At 49.7% G+C, this 18,698-nt stretch overlaps 1 protein-coding gene across 3 annotated transcripts in view; it reads left to right on the top strand.

Annotated features, from left to right (window-relative positions):
* RBM19 (RNA binding motif protein 19) overlaps positions 1–18,698 on the top strand; it is a 142,541-nt gene that overhangs the window by 33,854 nt on the left and 89,989 nt on the right. For all 3 annotated transcript variants that reach the window (XM_009426322.4, XM_054663659.2, XM_054663658.2), the window contains 5 exons: positions 5,340–5,518; positions 7,813–7,873; positions 11,875–11,954; positions 14,129–14,184; positions 17,497–17,613. In XM_009426322.4, the coding sequence (XP_009424597.3) occupies positions 5,340–5,518; positions 7,813–7,873; positions 11,875–11,954; positions 14,129–14,184; positions 17,497–17,613 (493 nt within the window). The remainder of the gene's footprint in view (positions 1–5,339; positions 5,519–7,812; positions 7,874–11,874; positions 11,955–14,128; positions 14,185–17,496; positions 17,614–18,698) is intronic.

Here is an 18,698-nt window from a genome sequence, read left to right as displayed (position 1 = left end):
GGCTGGCAAGGGTGCCCAGCTGTGGACTCGGATGCCTGGCACTGGCTGGCCTTCCTGGGAGCCTGAAGCCAGCAGCTTACCCTGCAGGGAGAAGGAGAGGGAGGGCCGAGGGCTCCCCACACTGGGTTGTCTTATCTCTCCCAGGGTTAGGGATTTCCAACATTTTCCCCTGGATTGCTCTCTCAGCAAGGCCTGCTGGGCAGTGTGGGTAGCAAGGGTAATATTAAGAACGAAACTGTTCTCTCCCAGTGCTCGCTGCAGGCCCAGGCTCAGGTCTTGCAGCCTGCTCTGCATTCATTCTCATCATCGTCCTGCAAGTAGGCACCATGATGGCCAGCCCCTTTTTAGATGGAAAGAAGGAAGCACAGAGAGTTTGCATGACTTGAGCAAGGTCACACATGTGGAGAGAGCCAGGATATGACCTGAAGCCATCAACTCTGAGGCCTGTGCTCTTACCTAAGACCTCACAGCTCCTCTCGATCACAATAAGGGCTATTTCATGATCGCTGTGTTCTAGGCACATGCTGAGTGCCCAACAGACTCATCGCCCACAAGTAGATCTGTTCTGAGCCCAGTGCTGGAGATTCAGTGCCAACTGAGTCAGACTGGGTCCTGTCTCGAGCTCCCTGTGTAGTTGGGGAGCACAGATAGAGGAGCAAACTGCTCAATACAGTGATGCTAGAATAGGACAGGGCTCTGAAAAGAGGAAGGCAGAAGAATGGAACAGCGAGTGGTTGGGCCCAGGCTGGAGACTGCTTTAACTAGAGTGGACAGGATGAGCTCCCTGCGGGGAGGCTGTGTGAGAAGGAGCCAGGCCTGGGAAAGCAGCAGACCAGCAGAACAGGCAGAGGCCAGCAGGTGCAAAGGCCCTGTGGTAGGAAGGGGGCTTGGCAGGCTCGGCCATCAGAAAAGAGACCAGTGCGTTTGGAACGGAGGTGACGGGAGAGAAGGGAAAAGGGTGAGGGATGAAGTCAGGGAAGGTGGCGAGCCAGGGAGAGGGGCAGAGGGCACAGCAGCAGGGAGTCTCTTCAGTTGTCCAGGTGAGGTGAGGGGTAACAGAGCCATGGCCTGGCATGTGGAGGAAATAGTGGATACTTGCATTTCTAAACAGCCCAGCAAAGCGCAGGTGTATGAGGACTGCTGGCAAAGATAACAACTCTTCCCCCTTCGAAGCACACCAGCCACAGCTCATGGACCTGGGAGGCCATGCTGAGGGCTGCTGGGCCCTCCAGGTTGTTGCCCTTATAAGACTTGGGAACTCCTGGAATGCCATGCTGGGGACTAGCTGGGTTCTGGGGCCTTGTGGGAGAGAGGGGGAAGGGCCATTATCTTTGCCAGTGGTCTGTATACACCTGCACTTTGCTGGGTTTTGAAACAACCTATACAATACATCCTATACAATATACTCACATTAATTTACAATTCATTTAAACTTCAAATGTAGATTTTGCGTTCTTTCTTCGTCATAATTATTACATTATTGTCCTTTTAAAATTTGGTAATTGAGTTTACAGTCACTCACTGTTCTGTTTACCAATTTTCCTACAAATGAGCATGACTTTGGGGTTTTTGTTTGTGTATGTATTTTTGGTATTAGGGGAGAGGTGGTTTTAATAAGCTCTATTTTATAGGTAAGGGTGCAGAGACAGCAGTGAAGTCACTCACCCAGGGCCATGCAGCTAGGTTGTGGCAGGGCTGGGACTGGGCCTGCCCTCCTCGTCTTTTCCAGGCCCCCTTCTCCGGCAGATCTCTAAAGACCATGATGCCCTTGAATTGTTAGTTCTTCTAGGATCCAGGGTGAAGTTTCAGGTGTAGGGCGGTTGTTGCTATGAACTCAAGGTTCAGGGAAAGAACGGACGTCTCCGGGGTCAGCCAGAGCCTGCGCTGCTGGAGGAAAGGCAGACCCCTTTGAGCACATCTTTCATTTAAGCTGGGTGTTCCTCCCGAAGGGGAGGGTAAGAGGCTGACTTATGGGAGGATGGAGATGCCAGGTGAGCCCCATGCCAGGCCAAGTGCCCACCCAGATAATAGGTCTTCACCTTCCTCACAGTTCCCTCTTGTTCTTCCTGGGCTGGGGCTAAGGGCAGCTGATCTGCCAGGGAAGGGATCTGTCCATTACTGGTCTCAGCTGTGTTACTAAACCCAAACATCACACCGCCTTGGGCAGGTGCCTGGGCATTTAAAGGTGCCCTTTGCAGCACACCAGCCACTGCTCATAGACCAGGGAGGCAGGGTGGAGTCAACTCCAGCCATGCTGAGGGGTTCTGGGCTCCCCGGGTTATTACCCTTGTGAGACTGGGAACTCCTGGAATGCCACATTGGGCACTGGCTGGGTTCTGTGACCTTGAGACAGAAAGAGGGAAGGGCATCTTTGCCAGTGCTCTGGGGCAGGCCAGATGCAGGAAGCAGAGCACTGAGGCTTCAATGAGCTGGTGTACTTGCTGACTACTGCCTAATTCAAAAGTCACTTGCCATTAAGTTGCCAGGATTTAAAAACCGTGGGATTTCCTCTGTAAAGCTGGATTTCCGACTTCTCTTAATAGATCTGAATTCTGGCCATGCTAGGTTGACCTTTCCGTCAATTGGCCAGTGCCAAGAAGGGGCTGTCCTTTAAACCGGCCATGAGCCCTCCTGGTCACCGTCATCCCCACTATGCTTTTCTCTATAAAATTTTTTTCCAGTCTTCCATGAACCTGTCTCACCAACCAGAAGGTGCCTGAGATTTCGGGTACAGATGCGGCAGCCTCCAGAACTCTCCTTGGGCCCCCTGTTTTCTGTGATGTGGCTGCTGTGGTCATGAGTGAGGCTGTACTCAGGGTATCCAACCACATGCCTGGTGCATGGCAGGGCATCTCATCAGTGTTCTTTCCTTTCTCCTTTAATCTCCAAGATGTCAAATGCCAAGGAGGGCCAGCTAGGTGGAAATATCATTCACTGCTGAAGGTCATGGTTTTCATCTGCATTGAAGTTCTGGTCCAGGACCTGAAGTCTTAGCTGCCTTGCATAGCTTTCGTTCTCACCATTAGTGGTACTTTTTCCTCCAGCTTTGTTTGAAAGTTGGGTTTTAAGTACAAAGGGCCACACCATGGAGTCTCTCTTGTTGGGTAAATTGTGTTAGTTTCTTGGTTGGGGGAGGAGCCTTTGTGTAGATTTCTTCTTTTTGTGCTGGTATCTGAGTCTCGATTCTGGGCTTACCCGAGGGAGGAAGGCAGTGTGTTCAACTGATGTTAAAGAGACAGCATTATCACGGTAGCTGTTTCTGTAAGGGCTTAAAAGGGTTGTTTTATGACAAAGTGGTCGAAGCTTAATTAGGACTTGAAAGCATTAGGCTTGCATCAGAAAGGGCAGGACAGACAGAGGCATCTTTTGTGCTTGGCGGTGAGAGTATGTGGGATGCAGCTGAACCCCAAGAAGCCCCCTTACATCACAAAGAAGTTTGAACTATGCAAGTGAAGGTGTGAGTAGAAGAAGCAGGCTGTCTCCATCAGCTCCAGCGTACCCGCCCGTGGGACCTCCAGGTGCTTCTGCCAGGCTGGGGTGCAGGGTTTAACTCTTAGGGGAGGTCACTGGTCATCTGCTTAGAAACATTGAGGGTGAGGGGTGTGAAGGCACAGCCTGAGAACTGCTTTGAAGAGTTGCTAAGACAGTTTGATTTCCTGGGGGATATGGGAATAGCTTCAGAAGCCTTGTCTTTGGAGGAGGAATTTGTCTCCAGGTCCTAATCATGTGACTTAGGGAAATTGGGGAGCTTGAAACAAATTGAACACATTTCCTCCTAAGATTTCTCAAAAGATCATGACACTGCCCTCTTCCAACTTCCTGAGGCTTCTGGCAGCTGAGAATGAAATCTACATGCTTAGCGCCACTGCAGGCTAGCAGGTCTAGTCTCCCTGTTCCCAACTCCCTGAGCTGCAGCCACACACACACACACACACACACACATCCCTTGCTAACTCACAACTTCACATCTGCTCTTCCTCTCCCTAAAATGCTGTTCCTTCAGAGTGGAAGCGGTACAAAGTGCTAGCAGTGACAGGTTGAAATGACGACCATCCCTAGTGCCATCCTCCAGAAATAAACCAGGAGCACTTTGTGCATCTCCTTCCTGTGATCACTGTGTGTGTGTGTGTGTGTGTGTGTGTGTGTATACGCACATGTATGTTTTCTCATAAATGTGCAGATCATGGTTTTTTTGTTGTTGTTGTTGTTTGTTTTGTTTTATTTTTGAGATGGAGTCTCACTCTGTCACCCAGGCTGGAGTGCAGTGGCATGATCTCAGCTCACTGCAACCTCTGCCTCCCAGGTTCGAGCAATTCTTGTGCCTCAGCCTCCCAAGTAGCTGGGATCATAGGTGCCCACCACCATGCCCGGCTAATTTTTGTGTTTTTAGTGGAGACAGGGTTTCACCACATTGGCCAGGCTAGTCTTGAACTCCTGACCTCAAGTAATCCACCTGCCTCCGCCTCCCAGAGTGCTGGGATTACAGGCATGAGCCACCGCACCTAGCTTAGATCATGGTTTGGATTACATTGAACATTTTCTAAAATTACAGTATATACTTTTTTAATATCTTAATTTTTCTCTAACTTTTATATGATGAGCTTTGTTGTGTGTCATTAAACGTTCTTCGGAAACGACATTTTTAATGACGACATATTTTTCCAGCTTTTGGTGGTACTCTACCTTACCTAGTCTCTTGTTTGTGAACATAGAGTATTTTCCGTTTTTCCCTGTGGTGCATAACTCTGAATTTAATATGTATAGACAAAACCACACCTTTTGTGTATATGCTTCCTGAAGTAATGCATATGAGGGATTTCGATGGTATGTAACATTCTTTAGGTTCAAGGGGGTATTTAGACTCTTCCTAAGTTTTGTTCCCATTCTGTAATTTTTTAAAAGTTTTAAGTTGCATTTTAGTTTGAAAGTTCACTAAGTGCTGGGTTTTTTGTTTGTTTGTTTGTTTTGTTTTGTTTGTTTTTTTGAGGAAAAATAACGTTTTGCTTAGGCTCACGGTTCAGTAAAACAGTTCACATGGTAATTTATTTCGAAGTTCAAATTAGTGTGAGCTGGTCCTGTTTAAGGCTCCGTTTGGGGGCTGTGTTTTGTATTCCTTTCTCTTTACAACACAGCAGGGGCAGGACTTTCTCTCTGTCTCAAGAGTTGCTGAAGCTCAGCACAAGTTGGGGATCATGGTGCCCCTTCCTGCCACTGCCTGCAGAGGCAGAACCCCTTTACCTAGTGGGCTTTTTGCAGTTGGCCCCAGGGCTCTGGTGGGTTTGACATTATTTCATGGATTTGATGTTTTTGTTTTTGTTTTTGTTTTGATGGGGGTTCAGTGCCTGATGGCGAAACCCCAGAAGATGAAAATCCAACAGAGGAAGGAGCAGACAACTCTTCAGCAAAGATGGGAGAGGAGGAGGAGGAGGAAGAGGAAGAAGAAGAAGAGAGCCTCCCAGGATGTACTCTGTTTATTAAGAATCTCAATTTTGACACAACAGAAGAGAAGCTGAAGGAAGTGAGTGGTTTCTCAGCCCAGGAGGGAGGGGCGTGGGATGGGAAACCCCAGTCTACTGATACGGCCACTGCATTTATTCTGCCCTGAAACATGATGCGTGTTAATATGCACTTGGGAGCAATAACCAGCACCACCTACTTGACCCTTTCCCCTGGGGTGTCCAGTAGATGACTCAACAGAAGACTAGAGCAGTAGCAAGGCTGGCCGGGGGCCCTGATAGGGGCTACCACATACGCTTTGGAGGCATACCAGAATCTCTCGGGAGACCGTGTAATATGAAGGCAGTAGTTGTTTCTATGATGTAAATACCCAAAAGTAAATGTCAGCACAATCCTCTCGCCCGCTGGGAATAATGGAGAAGCCACATCAGTGAGTGAGGGTCTGGGCTTGACCCTGGAATCCCTGGATGGGGTGAGATTTTTGCATTTATGGGAAAAGGGAAGGGGATGAAAGGACAGGGAGCTCCACATAGAAGGTTAGTAAAAGCCAAATGAGGGCTGCCCTGAGTGAGGGCCGGGGGCTTCTAGAAGGAATTGGACCAGCGATCAGGAAACAACGGGGCCTCCAGTTCCAAAGGAGTGGGGTCTGCAAGGTCCCCAATTTGTGGCACCTCCCTCAGGAGACTGTTTATTTCTAGAGTCTGGGCTTGGCACAGAATAAACACTCAGTGGGTTTTTCAGTTTTTTGTTTTGTTTTAATGAATAACAGCAGGCTGATCGCCATCAACTTGTTCTGGTAAGGAAGCTGGCCATAAGAATTGACCTGATTGATTTCTAAAAATCCCTCTGAACCCTAAAATTCGATCATGGGGTCAAGAGAGAAGAAAGTGTCCACTGAACCTCAGTTGTAGGAACATGGTGGGCAGAAGATATGGAGGCAAACATTGGGATGTGGTAGAGAGGCAGAGGGTCAGAGCCCCTCTGACACCCTCTGGCTCAGCCTCTGTGATGTGACTGTCCCCTTACCTAGTAGAAGAGCAGCCCCAACAGCAGAGATACCTGACTAAAGCAGCAGCGTTTAAGGAGCCAAGATTCACCTTCTTCAGCAATTGGAAACCCACCCTTAGACTTGTCTTTGGCTATTTCCTGGTTCCATTTTTGTTTTGCTTTGCTTTTAAATGGCGGCATGTGCTTGTAGCATCCAAAAGGTAGATAGATTTGAATATGTCAGATAGATTTGAATGTTAGTTTTATTTTTTTTCTGGTGCGGGTCTGGTATGGGAACATCATTATCCGGGATCATTGTTTCCTGGGAGATGCACTCAAACAGCAGCCCAAGAGCATCCTCTGAATTCAAGGATTCTGGAGCTGGAAGTCATAGCCAAGATGACCTAGTTCAGTCTCTTCATGCAACATGGCTGGAGACTGAGCTTCAGAGAGGCCAGTTCACTGTCCTTAGGTCACACAGTCCACTTGAGGCCCTGCGGGGAAGAGCCCGTAGTTCCCAGGGCTCCTGTCTCAGCACCCTGAGTGGAGAGCCATGCGTAGCGATCAGTCTGCCTGGGCTTGGATCCCAGTTTTGCCCCTTGCTAATGATGTGACCCTGAGTGAGTCCTTCAGCCTTTCTGTGCCTCAGTTTCTTCATCTGTAACATGGGGATGTTAATAGACTCGTCTCATGGAGTTGTTTTGATGATTTGGATGAAGGAGATACTCCAAATAAAGCATCTGACACTTTAAACACAAGAGTCAGTAAGCAGCTGCTGCTCGTAGTATTTGTTTCTCAAGTTTCTCCCCGGCCCCTGGGCTTCCCCATTGCTCATTTAGTGAATGTTTATTGGGTACCTGCCTTTCCCTGGTCTCTGTGTGTAGTGCTGAAGACATAGCCGGGAACCAGGTAAACATGGATTTTGCTCTGGGTGGGTTTCAAATTCTAGCAAAGGAGACAGAAAAAGTAAAGGGGAAAATAGAATAGACTATGACTTAAAATTTTTGTAAAAATTATTTTGGCATTTGGTGCAGGGGCAGTGAGAGAGGTCCAGACTGGGGCAGTAGACCCCATGCTTCGGAACTTAGGCCCAGCTTCCCGATTGCATGATCTGCAGTCAGTCTCTCGCTGTTCGGTGTCCTACTTCCTTCTTCTAAAACTGGAACGAGAAACAAGCCCAGCTGCTCTTATGGGGAACTCTAAGGGACTGCCCAGGTTACTTAAAGGAGGTCATCCATCATCACCTCAAAATGTTTTTGGGACCCCAAGGTGTCCATATGGCAAATTTGGGGGTATAGTGTTTGACAGGCGCCCTTGCCTGCATAGTGGTTTAGAGCTGCCGATGATACTTGTTACTTTCTTATCCAGGTGTTTTCAAAAGTGGGGACAGTGAAGAGCTGCTCCATCTCCAAGAAGAAGAACAAAGCAGGTATTCCGCATGAAATTCGGAAAGTATTCAGTATTCAGCCAGAAAGAGTGGATTCCAAAAGAAGCTCCAGCTTCAGACAAGGGGTTGGGGGAGTTCTCCCTTGCACATTTTGAAGGTTCTCTTTTTTCTGAAGCATGGTCAGCCTCAGACTCTTTGAAATAGCCCCTCTTTCTGTTCCCCTGGAGTCTCCTTTCCAGTCGAAGCAGCCTCTTGGGTCAGATCCTTCTGAACCTAGAGCCTCCACCACCTCAAACTGTCAGGGGTGGTTTCAGAGCAGTAACATTTGTGGGCAGATAGCGAGGACCCTGGATGGTATCAGGAACCTCTGCCTCCTCCCAGCACTTTTGTGCTCTGGAAGTTTCCTAGGAAATAGCAAGAAACAACCAGTCTTGCACTCTCCCTCTTCCCTTCTGAGGGAGATAACCCAGTTGTAGAACTTCTGGAACGTTCTACCGAGTCATTAACCACACAGATTTTCCTGAGTCAATAACCATGCACCTCCCAGGCCAGTGGGTACATGGACAGGCAGAGAGCACCCTCATCTCTCCATTCGGCCCTGGGTGCTATTCTGAGTCTCCTGGCCTCTGCTGGGCTCCAGCCCTGGCTTCCTGCAGGGGATACGTCCTTGCTTTCGCACAGCCATGCCAGCCCTATCCTGAGTCCCTTTGGTTTGGCAGGATTTGTAGGAATGCTACATGTGTCAGCCCAAACTGTGTCCTGAGCACCTACTGCATGCAAAGTACTGGGTGGCCAGAATGTCTGCTGTTGAGTTACTCCTCAGACAGTCCCCAGGCCCCACCAGGCAGCAGGCACGGTGTTAGTTATATAAGACTGAGGGAGACGCAGCCCTGCCCGCAGCATGCACACAGTCTAGCTAGAGAGACCAATGTGCTGGTGGTTACAGCAGAGTGCAGCAAGGGGTTGGATGGCAGGGACAGGCGTCCAGCACAGGGGACACCACATCAGCCCGAGGCTGGGAGGGGTGGGGGGCAGAGCAGCCAGGCGGCGGGAACAAGGTGTTCAGAGGCCACTCACACTACAGTGGCCAAGCCTGGGGAATTCGTTGAGGAAGAGGCAGGAGATACGCCTAGAAAGGTAGGCAAGTTCCAAACCATGAAGTGGCTTTTATGCCACACACACAGAAGAGTTTTGACTTTTCCCCAGAAGTACTGGGGAGCCATGGAGGGTTCTAAGCAGACATACAGCACAGAAGTCAGAACATCCCTTGTATTCGTTTGCCGGGCTGCCATAAGAAAGTGCCACAGACTGGGTGGCTTAAATGACAGAAATGTGTTGTCTCACAGCCTTGGAGTCTAGGAGTCTAAGATCAAGGTGCCAGTTGATTTGGTTCTTTCTGGGGGCTGCGAGGGAAGGTCTGTTCTAGGCCTGTCTCTGGGCTTATAGATAGCCTCCTCCATGTTCACAGGGCATCCTCCTTGTATATGCCCATCCCATGTTCAAATCCACCCACACTTTTTTTAAAAGAACAGCAGTCATCCAATCATATTGGATTTAGGGCCCACCCTAATGACTGCATTTAATTTATTTTTATTTTTCGAGACAGAGTCTCACTCTGTCACCCAGGCTGGAGTGCAATGGTGTGATCTCAGCTCACTGCAACCTCTGTCTCCTGGTTTCAAACGATTCTTGTGCCTCAACCTCCCCAGTAGCTGGGATTACAGGCGTGTGTCACCACGCCTGGCTAATTTTTGTATTCTTGGTAGAGATGGGGTTTCACCATGTTGGTCAGGCTGGTCTCGAACTCCTGACCTCAAGTGATCTGCCTGCCTTGGCCTCCCAAAGTGCTGATATTACAAGCGTGAGCTTCCGCGCCTGGCCTGTGACCTCATTTTAACTTGGTTACCTCTGTAAAGAGCTTGTCTCAGATAAGGTCACATCTGAGATACTGGGGGTCAGGATTTCTACATGTGAGTCTGGGAAGACACTGTTCACCCCTTAACATCCCTGTTCTCCAGGGTCTTCAGATATAGTTTTGGGTGCAAGGAAAGGCAGCTAAGTACCAAGTTAATTATGAGAAGGACCAGTTTTGAGGATTTCAGGAAAAAAAAAAAAAAAGTTATTGCTGAAGTCCAGGATGGGGGTCAGATTGACAGAGGTGCACCCAGGCCAGCAGGTGGAGGTGGCTGTCCCTGCCTCTCACTGCGCCCAGTCAGATGCTCTGTGGGGCCAGCCTTGTACTCCCGGGGAGCACTCGTCAGCATGTTTTAGAAGTGGTTATCTGATCTTTCCATGTCATAAGCAGCTCTTAAAACATACACTGTCTTTTTCAAGGGCCTGTATTTGAGACCCCTGTTCTCTGGGGCCCATCCGTCACAGTCTGGGGAAAATCTAGACAAAGTGTATCAGTCAGGGTTGCAGCAGGAAACAGAAAGCACTCTCAGCTGGGGTTGGAGCAGAGATGTCTGTAAGGAAGGGGCCGAGGTGTGGCTGGGCTAAGGGAGCCCACAGGGATGTCCAGGAAGTGGGCTCTACAGGAAGAATGCCTTTCCGCCTGCCGTGCCTGGAGGGGCATTAAAGGAAAACGTGTGACCAGAGCTCAGCTGAGAGTTGGAGCCACGAGATAACCTGCAGGAGTGGTGGCCGTGGATTGGACATGGCCACTGCAGAGCCACCCAAAGCAAGGAGGCGGGTGGGGACATGTGGAAGGATCCAGTACTCCAGCCTCTCTCTCCTCCATCCCCCCACCCCACAATGCCAGATCAGAGCCTCTTGCTGGCTGATCCCAACAGGAAGCAAGGAATCTGGGGAGCCCAGGTAGAGCTGTCTATAGAGGTCAGTTTCCCATAGAGGATGGTGGCGGAGAGTGGATCTGCATAGTGTCAGTAACTCAGAGATGAACTTGACCTTCTCACAGTTGCCTTTCACACAGTCACTGCACTTTTAAAATCTCACAGGTGCACAGACATGCCAGCCCACCACCTGCAGCCTCTAGCCTCCAAAAGAGAGCTTTGGAGCAGTATCTGCTTGCAGAACGAACATTTAAAGTCACCCTGGGGTGGCACTGGCTGTCAGTTCTGTCTGAGCCATGTATGGGCAATTAATGGAATTCCTTAATGCAGTTGGCTCTTATTTTGTAACACCTGCTGTCAATGGAAAGGCAGGAGCATAGGTCTCACAAACAGCACAGTAAAGGTAAAGATAGGACCTGCAAAGTGAGCCAAAGGTAGAGAGCCTTGAGCCTCATTTGAACCCATCAGACTGAAGGGAATCTTCTTTGAATTCACAATAAAGAAACCTAACAAATATGTATGAGATGCTGGGGTGTGGGTGGAAGGTGGGGGGACATCAAATCTAATGTCAAGAGGGCAAGATGTAATTAGGGATCTTAATGTTTTTTAGTGCCCTATAAAAACACTCCTCCCTCCCCAGTTACACATAGTGAGGAAGCGGAAGTTTCTGATGAAATTTTTGCAGTATTCTTTGCTATCTGAACTCTTGCTACTTGCAACCTAGAAGTAAGGAATCAGAGAAGTTTGAATAATGCAGTCGCCCACATGATCCAAACTTTATATCTGAAACCCAGGAAACTGAATGTGATTGGCTGGTGAGAAATATTTGTGAAGAGCAAGCCTTTGGTGCGTTTGACTCTCACGCACATATTCATTTTAGGCATTACATGTGGAGGCAGAGGACTGCCCAGGTAGAGGTTTTGCCACTTGCCTTTACGATGGTCATCTCTCTTAGGTCAGTCTCCCTCCCAAAGCAGAATCCTATTATGAAGTTAATTATCATGTCAGTCATCTGTTAATTAATAGTCAAATGGGCCTCAGGTGGCAGCCATGTTAACTGCGTTGGCTGATTCGTCAAGATGACTAATGATAAACAGCAAGCCAGGTGCTGAGATTTTTGGGGGGAATGAAGGGGGTATGAAAAGAAGAGGAAATACAGCGCAGGTCTGGGGGCCCCCGTCACAGCCCTTGCACTTGGCCTTGTGCTTCCGCTTCACCGACTGGTGTGATTTCCACCTCTCTCTCTCTTAGGAGCGCTCCTTTCCATGGGGTTTGGATTTGTGGAATACAGGAAGCCGGAGCAAGCCCAGAAAGCTCTCAAGCAGCTCCAGGTAAAGTGAAGATTCTCAGCTGAGGGCCACGGAGGCACTTGGCAGGTAGTGGGAGGTCCCGTCAGCCCTCTGAAATTGAGTGAGAATATGTGTGAAGTCTACACTTGACCGGGCCCATTGCTTTTCCCAGATCTCTACGGGACTGTGGCCCAAGAAAAAATTAAGAACCTTTCCCAACACTCCACGGTCACCATAGTTCATTCATTCGATCCATAGCACTATTATCAAGGGCCTGACGTGAGCCAGGGGTGGTGGTAGGCCTGGGAGAGGTTGCTCACGTGGGCCCCTCTTTCTGGTGGGGTAGACAGGCCATGGACCTCTGAATAAACATGCAGGACCAGGTCATGAAGACAAAGCTGCGAGTTGGGGGTGGAGGTGGGGCACTTAGGCTGTGTGGTCAGGGAAGGCCTCTCTAAGGAGGTGACAGTTGAGGCCACACCTACTTGGCCAGAAGTCAGCTGCACAGAGATCTGGGAGGGAGGTAGTTGGGGAGGAGGGACCATGTGCAGAGGGTCTGAGGCAGGGGCCATAAGGTGGGAATGAGCTTAGTAACGTTTGAAAAGCTAAGAGGCCACTGTGGCAGGGGCGGCGTGGGGTGGCGGTTCAGGGTGCAGGATGAGGAGAGAGGTGTGCAGGGCAGGATCTTCTAGGCCATTTTACTGCTCAGCCTAAAGGCAGTGGGAGACCATTAGGGGGCTGTGAGCACACTGGCTTCTACTCCAGCCTCTGCAGCTGCTGGTGTGGAGAGGGGACGATGGCTGGGGGCAGGGGGCAGGGGGCAGGTAGGAGACCCTTGAGTCATCCAGGCTTGGCCAGTGGGGGAGAAGGTGGGGAGAACAGGGCTGAACCGAAAGCTGTTTGGACAGAGACTCAACATCCTATTCAGACAGAGAAGGGAGATATGCCTTCCTGCTGGATCCTAAGTACAAGGACAGATTGATACTCTCTAGCAGGAGGGGAGTTAGGGCTGTGGAGAGCAAAACAGCCTGGGATTGGCACCATCCCAAAGGGCAAATTTTGCACCACCTATAAGTTCTTCTTCTTTTTTCTTGAGACGGAGTCTCACTCTGTTGCCCAGGCTGGAGTGCAGTGGCGCGATCTCGGCTCACTGCAAGCTCCGCCTCCCAGGTTCACGCCATTCTCCTGCCTCAGCTTCCAGCGTAGCTGGGACTACAGGCGCCCGCCACCAAGCCCGGCTAATTTTTCGTATTTTTAGTAGAGACGGGGTTTCACCGTGTTAGCCAGGATGGTCTCGATCTCCTGACCCCGTGATCCGCCCGCCTTAGCCTCCCAAAGTGCTGGGATTACAAGCGTGAGCCACCATGCTCAGCCTAAGTTCTAATCCAGAAGCTCTGTGGCTTTGCATTAGATGATGCATCCTGATGCGTGGTGCCTAGGATGGCCTTCAGCTAAAGTGAAGCAGATGCAGTAGGTGTTAGTAGCTTGAGAAGGTATCCTCTGTTCCCTTCATAATGCCCCACATCCTAGGCCCTTCCTGGTCAGGGGCTGTGTACTCATTTAACTTAAAATTGGCTCTGCAGGTTCAGTGGTCCGTGTTTCTCTTTCACGCGATATAAGATTCTATGAAATTTCACTTTGCACGTGTACTGTGTTATGTTCTGGACATCATTGTGTGCATGCATATGTGAATATTGCCTCCAAGAATTGTTCCTATGAAGCTCTGTGTGCTGTATTTTATGGGAGATTTAAGGGATTTTCAAGGGTAATTTTGCTAATACACCAGTTCTGCCTTGAGGGACCAATGTTAGAACCTAGCTTTAGATGCAACTCCACTAGGATTTAGAATATTTTTCAGGAACATACAAACTAAACCCAACTCTCTCTGCAAGCCAGACCTAAGGGCTTTACTTTGCCTGAACATGCTTATAAACAATGGAAAATTCCGTGTCCCTTGAATGACATCTAGGTCAAGGCCTACCTGTGGCTTAAGAGAGCGTCCAAGGGCTGAGTCTCTGACCACCAGCTGCTGCCTGGGCACGGTGTGAGCCATTTCAGGGAAAAACCATCCTCTGTCCTCTAGACCAGCTAGCCCCGCTCCCCGGGGAACAATCAGGCTCCCATCTGCGAGCCAGGGCTCTGCTCTGGTGAAGGGCAAGGATTCGGGTGAGTATTTCTCGGGACAGAGAGATGAGCCATGTTGTCTTCTCTCTTAGGGTCACGTCGTGGACGGCCACAAGCTGGAAGTGAGGATCTCGGAACGAGCCACTAAGTGAGTCTTCAGTGTCCTCATTTCCTTTCCTACGAGCTGGGGCTTCCTGTGCTTGGTGCCGGCCACCCTGGAGGCTGTCTCACAACCTTTCAATGTCCTTTCCACCTATCCCTTTACCATTTAGGACTCTTCCTAATTAAGATGCCTAATTATGTTGGCATTTACCAACTCCGACCCTGGTTTTCCCAGTGAACTACAACAGTGTTAGTCCTTTGGGTGAATGTTTAATGCACAGGGGTGTTTTTTTTTCTTTTTTTTTTAATAAGAAAAGGAACAAGTGCAGGAGAAACAGGCAAACAACACTCATCTTGGGATAAATAAACCAAGGAAGAGCTGGAGGTTGCTGGTGCTGTGGATGAACCAGAAGAAGCTGTAAAACCTAGACATTCAGCTTTATGGGACGTGCTTTCTTAGAGCTGAATGGCAGTGCCTACGATGGCCTCCAGTTAATGGGAAAGAGATTCCGTAGGTGTTAGAGATGGAGGCAGACCAATTTGCCCAATGACCAGTATACTGAAGTAGGGGGATTGTTTGGAGATTTATCTTTGCACCTCCATTTCTACCTGCTTGTATATCTAAATGAACTATTACACCCGACGTGCCTCCAACAGTGTCCGGCACATAACAGGTGCCCAGCGTAAGCCATTATTGTCATTATCATCTACTTGCCTCGGGTGATAAAATGAATGCCTCTAACAGCCCTAGAGCTGGTTTCAGATATTTATTCAGTAGTTCTCAACAAGTTGGTAATTTGTTGTGGTCATCCGGCAAATTAGCTTCCAGCGAATTGACCTTTCTTTTTCCTTCTTTCTTTCTTGTTAATGCTTCCTGTGAGTCCAGCTTGGGCCAGCTCTGGTGTTTTTCACCCATTGTGGTCTGTGCTATGTTAAGCATCCTTGGAGGGAAGATGGCTTGGTACAGAGGCCCTCAGAAGTCTAGTGGGGGTTCCTGAGCTGCCAGTATAACAGAAGGAGCTCAGGCTTTGAGCCCCACACCTGTAGTTTTCTAATTCAGGAGCTCTGTGACCTTGCATTGCATGGGTGACTTTGCCTCTGAAGTGAAACGTGCTAACTAGAGGTTGTGTGTTAAGCATCCAGCACTTGCAGTGCCCATGAGCACTGAGCCAGCGGTTTCTTTCCAGTACCCTATCTCCAGAGAGCCAGCCTGAATTCAGCCTTGCAAGGTCTCACTTCCTAGCCAGTGTTCATGGAACCATTGTTTTACTCAAGAAAAAATTACAGCAAGCCCACTGTGTACCACATCCTCCTTCTAGGCACTGGGGATGGTGTTTCCTTGGGAGTTTACACCCTAGGGCAGTGCTGTTCCATAGAAGCTTCTGCAGCAATGGAAATGTTCCACATCTCTTCTGTCCAAGATGGTAGCCAATTGCCACACATGGCTATTTAGCTCTTGAGATGTGGCAAGTGCAACTGTTTTAGCTATCTATTGCTGCATCACAAAGTATCCCAGAACTTAAAGGCTGAAAAGGAAAACATTATCTCATAGTTTCATGGGTCAGGAATTCAGGAGCAGCTTAGCTGGGAATTCTGGCTCAGGGTCTCTCATGAGGTTACAGTCAGGATGTCGGCTAGGGCAGCAGTCATCTGAAGGCTCAGCTGGGGCTGGTAGATCTGTCATTAAGATGATACACTCACATGGCTGCTGGCAGGGGGCCTCAGTTCCTCACCTCGGGGATCTCTTTCTGGGACCGCTTGAGTGTCCCCATGGCATGGCAGTGGGTCTCTCTGGAGTGAGTGATCCAAGAATGGGGAAGAAGGAGGCCACAATGTCTTCTACAACCTAGTCTTAGAATTCACACACCATCCCTCTGCTGTATGCTGCTCGTCACCCAGACCTGCCCTGATACAGCATGGGAAGGGATTACCCAGGGCATGAACACCAAGAGCCAGGAATCATTGGACACCATCTTGGAGCCTGATACCCCAGCAACCGAGGAAGTGAATTTGTAGTTTTGCTGCTTCTATTTTTTTGAGACGGAGTCTCACCCTGTCACCCAGGCTGGACTGCAGTGGTGTGATCTTAGCTCACTGCAACCTCCGCCTCCTGGGTTCAAGCAATTCTCGTGCCTCAGCCTCCCAAGTAACTGGGATTACAGGCGCCTGCCACCACACCTGGCTAATTTTTGTATTTTCAGTAGAGACAGGGTTTCACTATGTTGGCCAGGCTGGTCTTGAACTCCTGACCTCAGGTGATCCACCTAAGCCTCCCAAAGTGTTGGGATTACAGGTATAAGCCACCATGCCCAGCCTAGTTTTGCTTCATTTTAATTTAGATTCAACTAGCCACATGTGGCTGGTGGCTGCCATATGAGACAGCATAGCCCCAGAATGACAAGACAAAAAAAAGAAAAGAAACATGATTAAATGTATAATGTACTAGCACAGGGATCAGTGCCAGGAAGAGAAATGAAGCTGGGGGCTGTGGGTGAGGGGGCTGCCATTTTAATGGAGACAGGGAAGGCCTGTGAGGAGGTGACGTGGAGCAGGCCTGAAGGAGGTAAGTCCTAACATGGTCATTATCATAACAGCTGCTGTTTATTGAATGTTTACCACATTCTGGGTCCAGTGCTGAGTCTGCTTATTAAATCTTCAAACAATCAAATTAGGTGGGCCTATCATTACACCCATTCTACAGTGGAGGAAATGGAGGCCCAGAGCGGCCATGTTACTTGCCCAAGATCGCAGAGATCCTAAGTGTCGGATTTGGCATTCACACCCAGCTTGTTAACTCCCAGCCTTGCTCACTTCCCTACCCTGTTTTAGTGGAGTGGGAGGTTTCCCTGAGAGAGCAGGGGGACAGGCCAGGTAGCACTGCATTGGGGATGGCCTTGAACCTGGGCTGAGAGTGTCCTTGCTCGCCACCTGGTCCATCTGCATGGTTAGGCCCCCGCATGTTCCTCCTCGGGTTATTGATGAAGTGTCACAAGACCTTTGGAAACCAACCAGGGTCTTTCTTTGCAACTGGAGAGAAAGACACAATGGAGATTGGGTTTGGTGAGAAACCAGCCCCACCCTTAGCGGGGCTCCTTAAGTCCCTGGTGGCCCCGGAGTCTCTCAAATGAAGGGCAGCAGCCACCCAAGCACGGATGTGTCCCCCTGACGTCTGCAGCTGTTTTGGGTCCTATCACCTGGTGGGAGACGGCCTTTCTCTCCTTTCACGTTGGTCCCGCACCCCACGCACACTCCTTGAATCCATCACCTGAATATTCTGATGGAGGCGTAGTGGAGTCAATGTTGGGCAGGAGCTGCTGAAGCCACGAATAACTTGGACCCTCTCCCCCAACCACTCCAGGCCAGCCGTGACATCAGCTCGGAAGAAACAAGTTCCCAGAAAGCAGACCACCTCCAAGATCCTGGTGCGGAACATCCCCTTCCAGGCCCACAGCCGGGAGATCCGAGAGCTCTTCAGGTGAGAACTTCAGGTTTAGTCCAGGGGACTGGCGTGTGGGCGGGGAGCCTGCCCGAGTCTCAGGGAAGATGTCCTTTGGGTCCTGGATGGTTCCGTTGCAGGCCGGCACAGTGATCTTTCAAAGGTCATCTTTTGGCTGCTTTTGATTTATCTCCCTTAATCTCAGATGTGGCTCCCCAGAGCACTGTGCAGGAAAAAAGTCAAAACAGCCAGGCTTCCCCCTCTCCGAGGCAGATGGAGAAAGGGCAGGCAGGCTTCCCTGTCCCCATCCACAACGTGCAAGAGGGGCAGGGGCCCCAGTGGCTAAAACCCAGCCCTACCCATGATCTGCTTGAAATTTCCTCCATCCAGGCCACCCCTTTGGTTTAAGGTGCTGGTTTTCCACCTTAGCCACACATTCCAGCCACCTGGCGATGGCTAAAATACACCTTTCCCCAGGCTGCACCCCCAGAGAGTTGGATTCCATTTTTCAACGGTGGGGTCTAGACATCGGTGTTTTGCCAAAAGCTTCCCAGGGGATCCTAATGTCCAGCCGGGGTTGGGGACCAGTGGCCTAAATGGCTCTATGGAAACGAAGGTGAATTACCTGCACACATAAAGCAGTCCATCAGCACCTGCTTGCACAGGGGTGGAAAATGCAGCTGTCGCAGGGACCCAGCCGGTAAAGGCAGCAGGCTGGGTGGGGACTGAGCAGCAGGCGGGCCTCTCTCTGGTCATCCAGCTGGGATGCCACACAGGAACTCAGGCTTCGTAAGACCAGTTCCCATGTTTTGAAAGAGAAACCAGCCATGTGGATTCTTAAGGAGAATTCATCAGCAACTAATTCACTTTTTAAAAACAAAACAAGTCTGGCCTGCCCCAGGGCCCCTAGTTGGTGATCCCTACGCTACCATGTTACAGTGTTTGGCTTTTCAGATTAGGTAGGCACCACCCAGCACCAAGCCGTGAATGAAAGAAACGTCCTCATATCAGGGCCTAAGGGGAATGCTTGAAGCCAAGGCCTCCCGCCCAAGGCATGGGCAGGGTAATAGAGAGACCATCTAGCTCTCAGAATGCAAAGGCAGATGAAGTCAGCTTCACCTAAA

The sequence above is a fragment of the Pan troglodytes genome, chromosome 10 (assembly GCF_028858775.2).
Source record: "Pan troglodytes isolate AG18354 chromosome 10, NHGRI_mPanTro3-v2.0_pri, whole genome shotgun sequence".
Classification (NCBI taxonomy): Eukaryota; Metazoa; Chordata; class Mammalia; order Primates; family Hominidae; genus Pan; species Pan troglodytes.
This window is presented reverse-complemented; position numbering and strand designations above follow the sequence as displayed.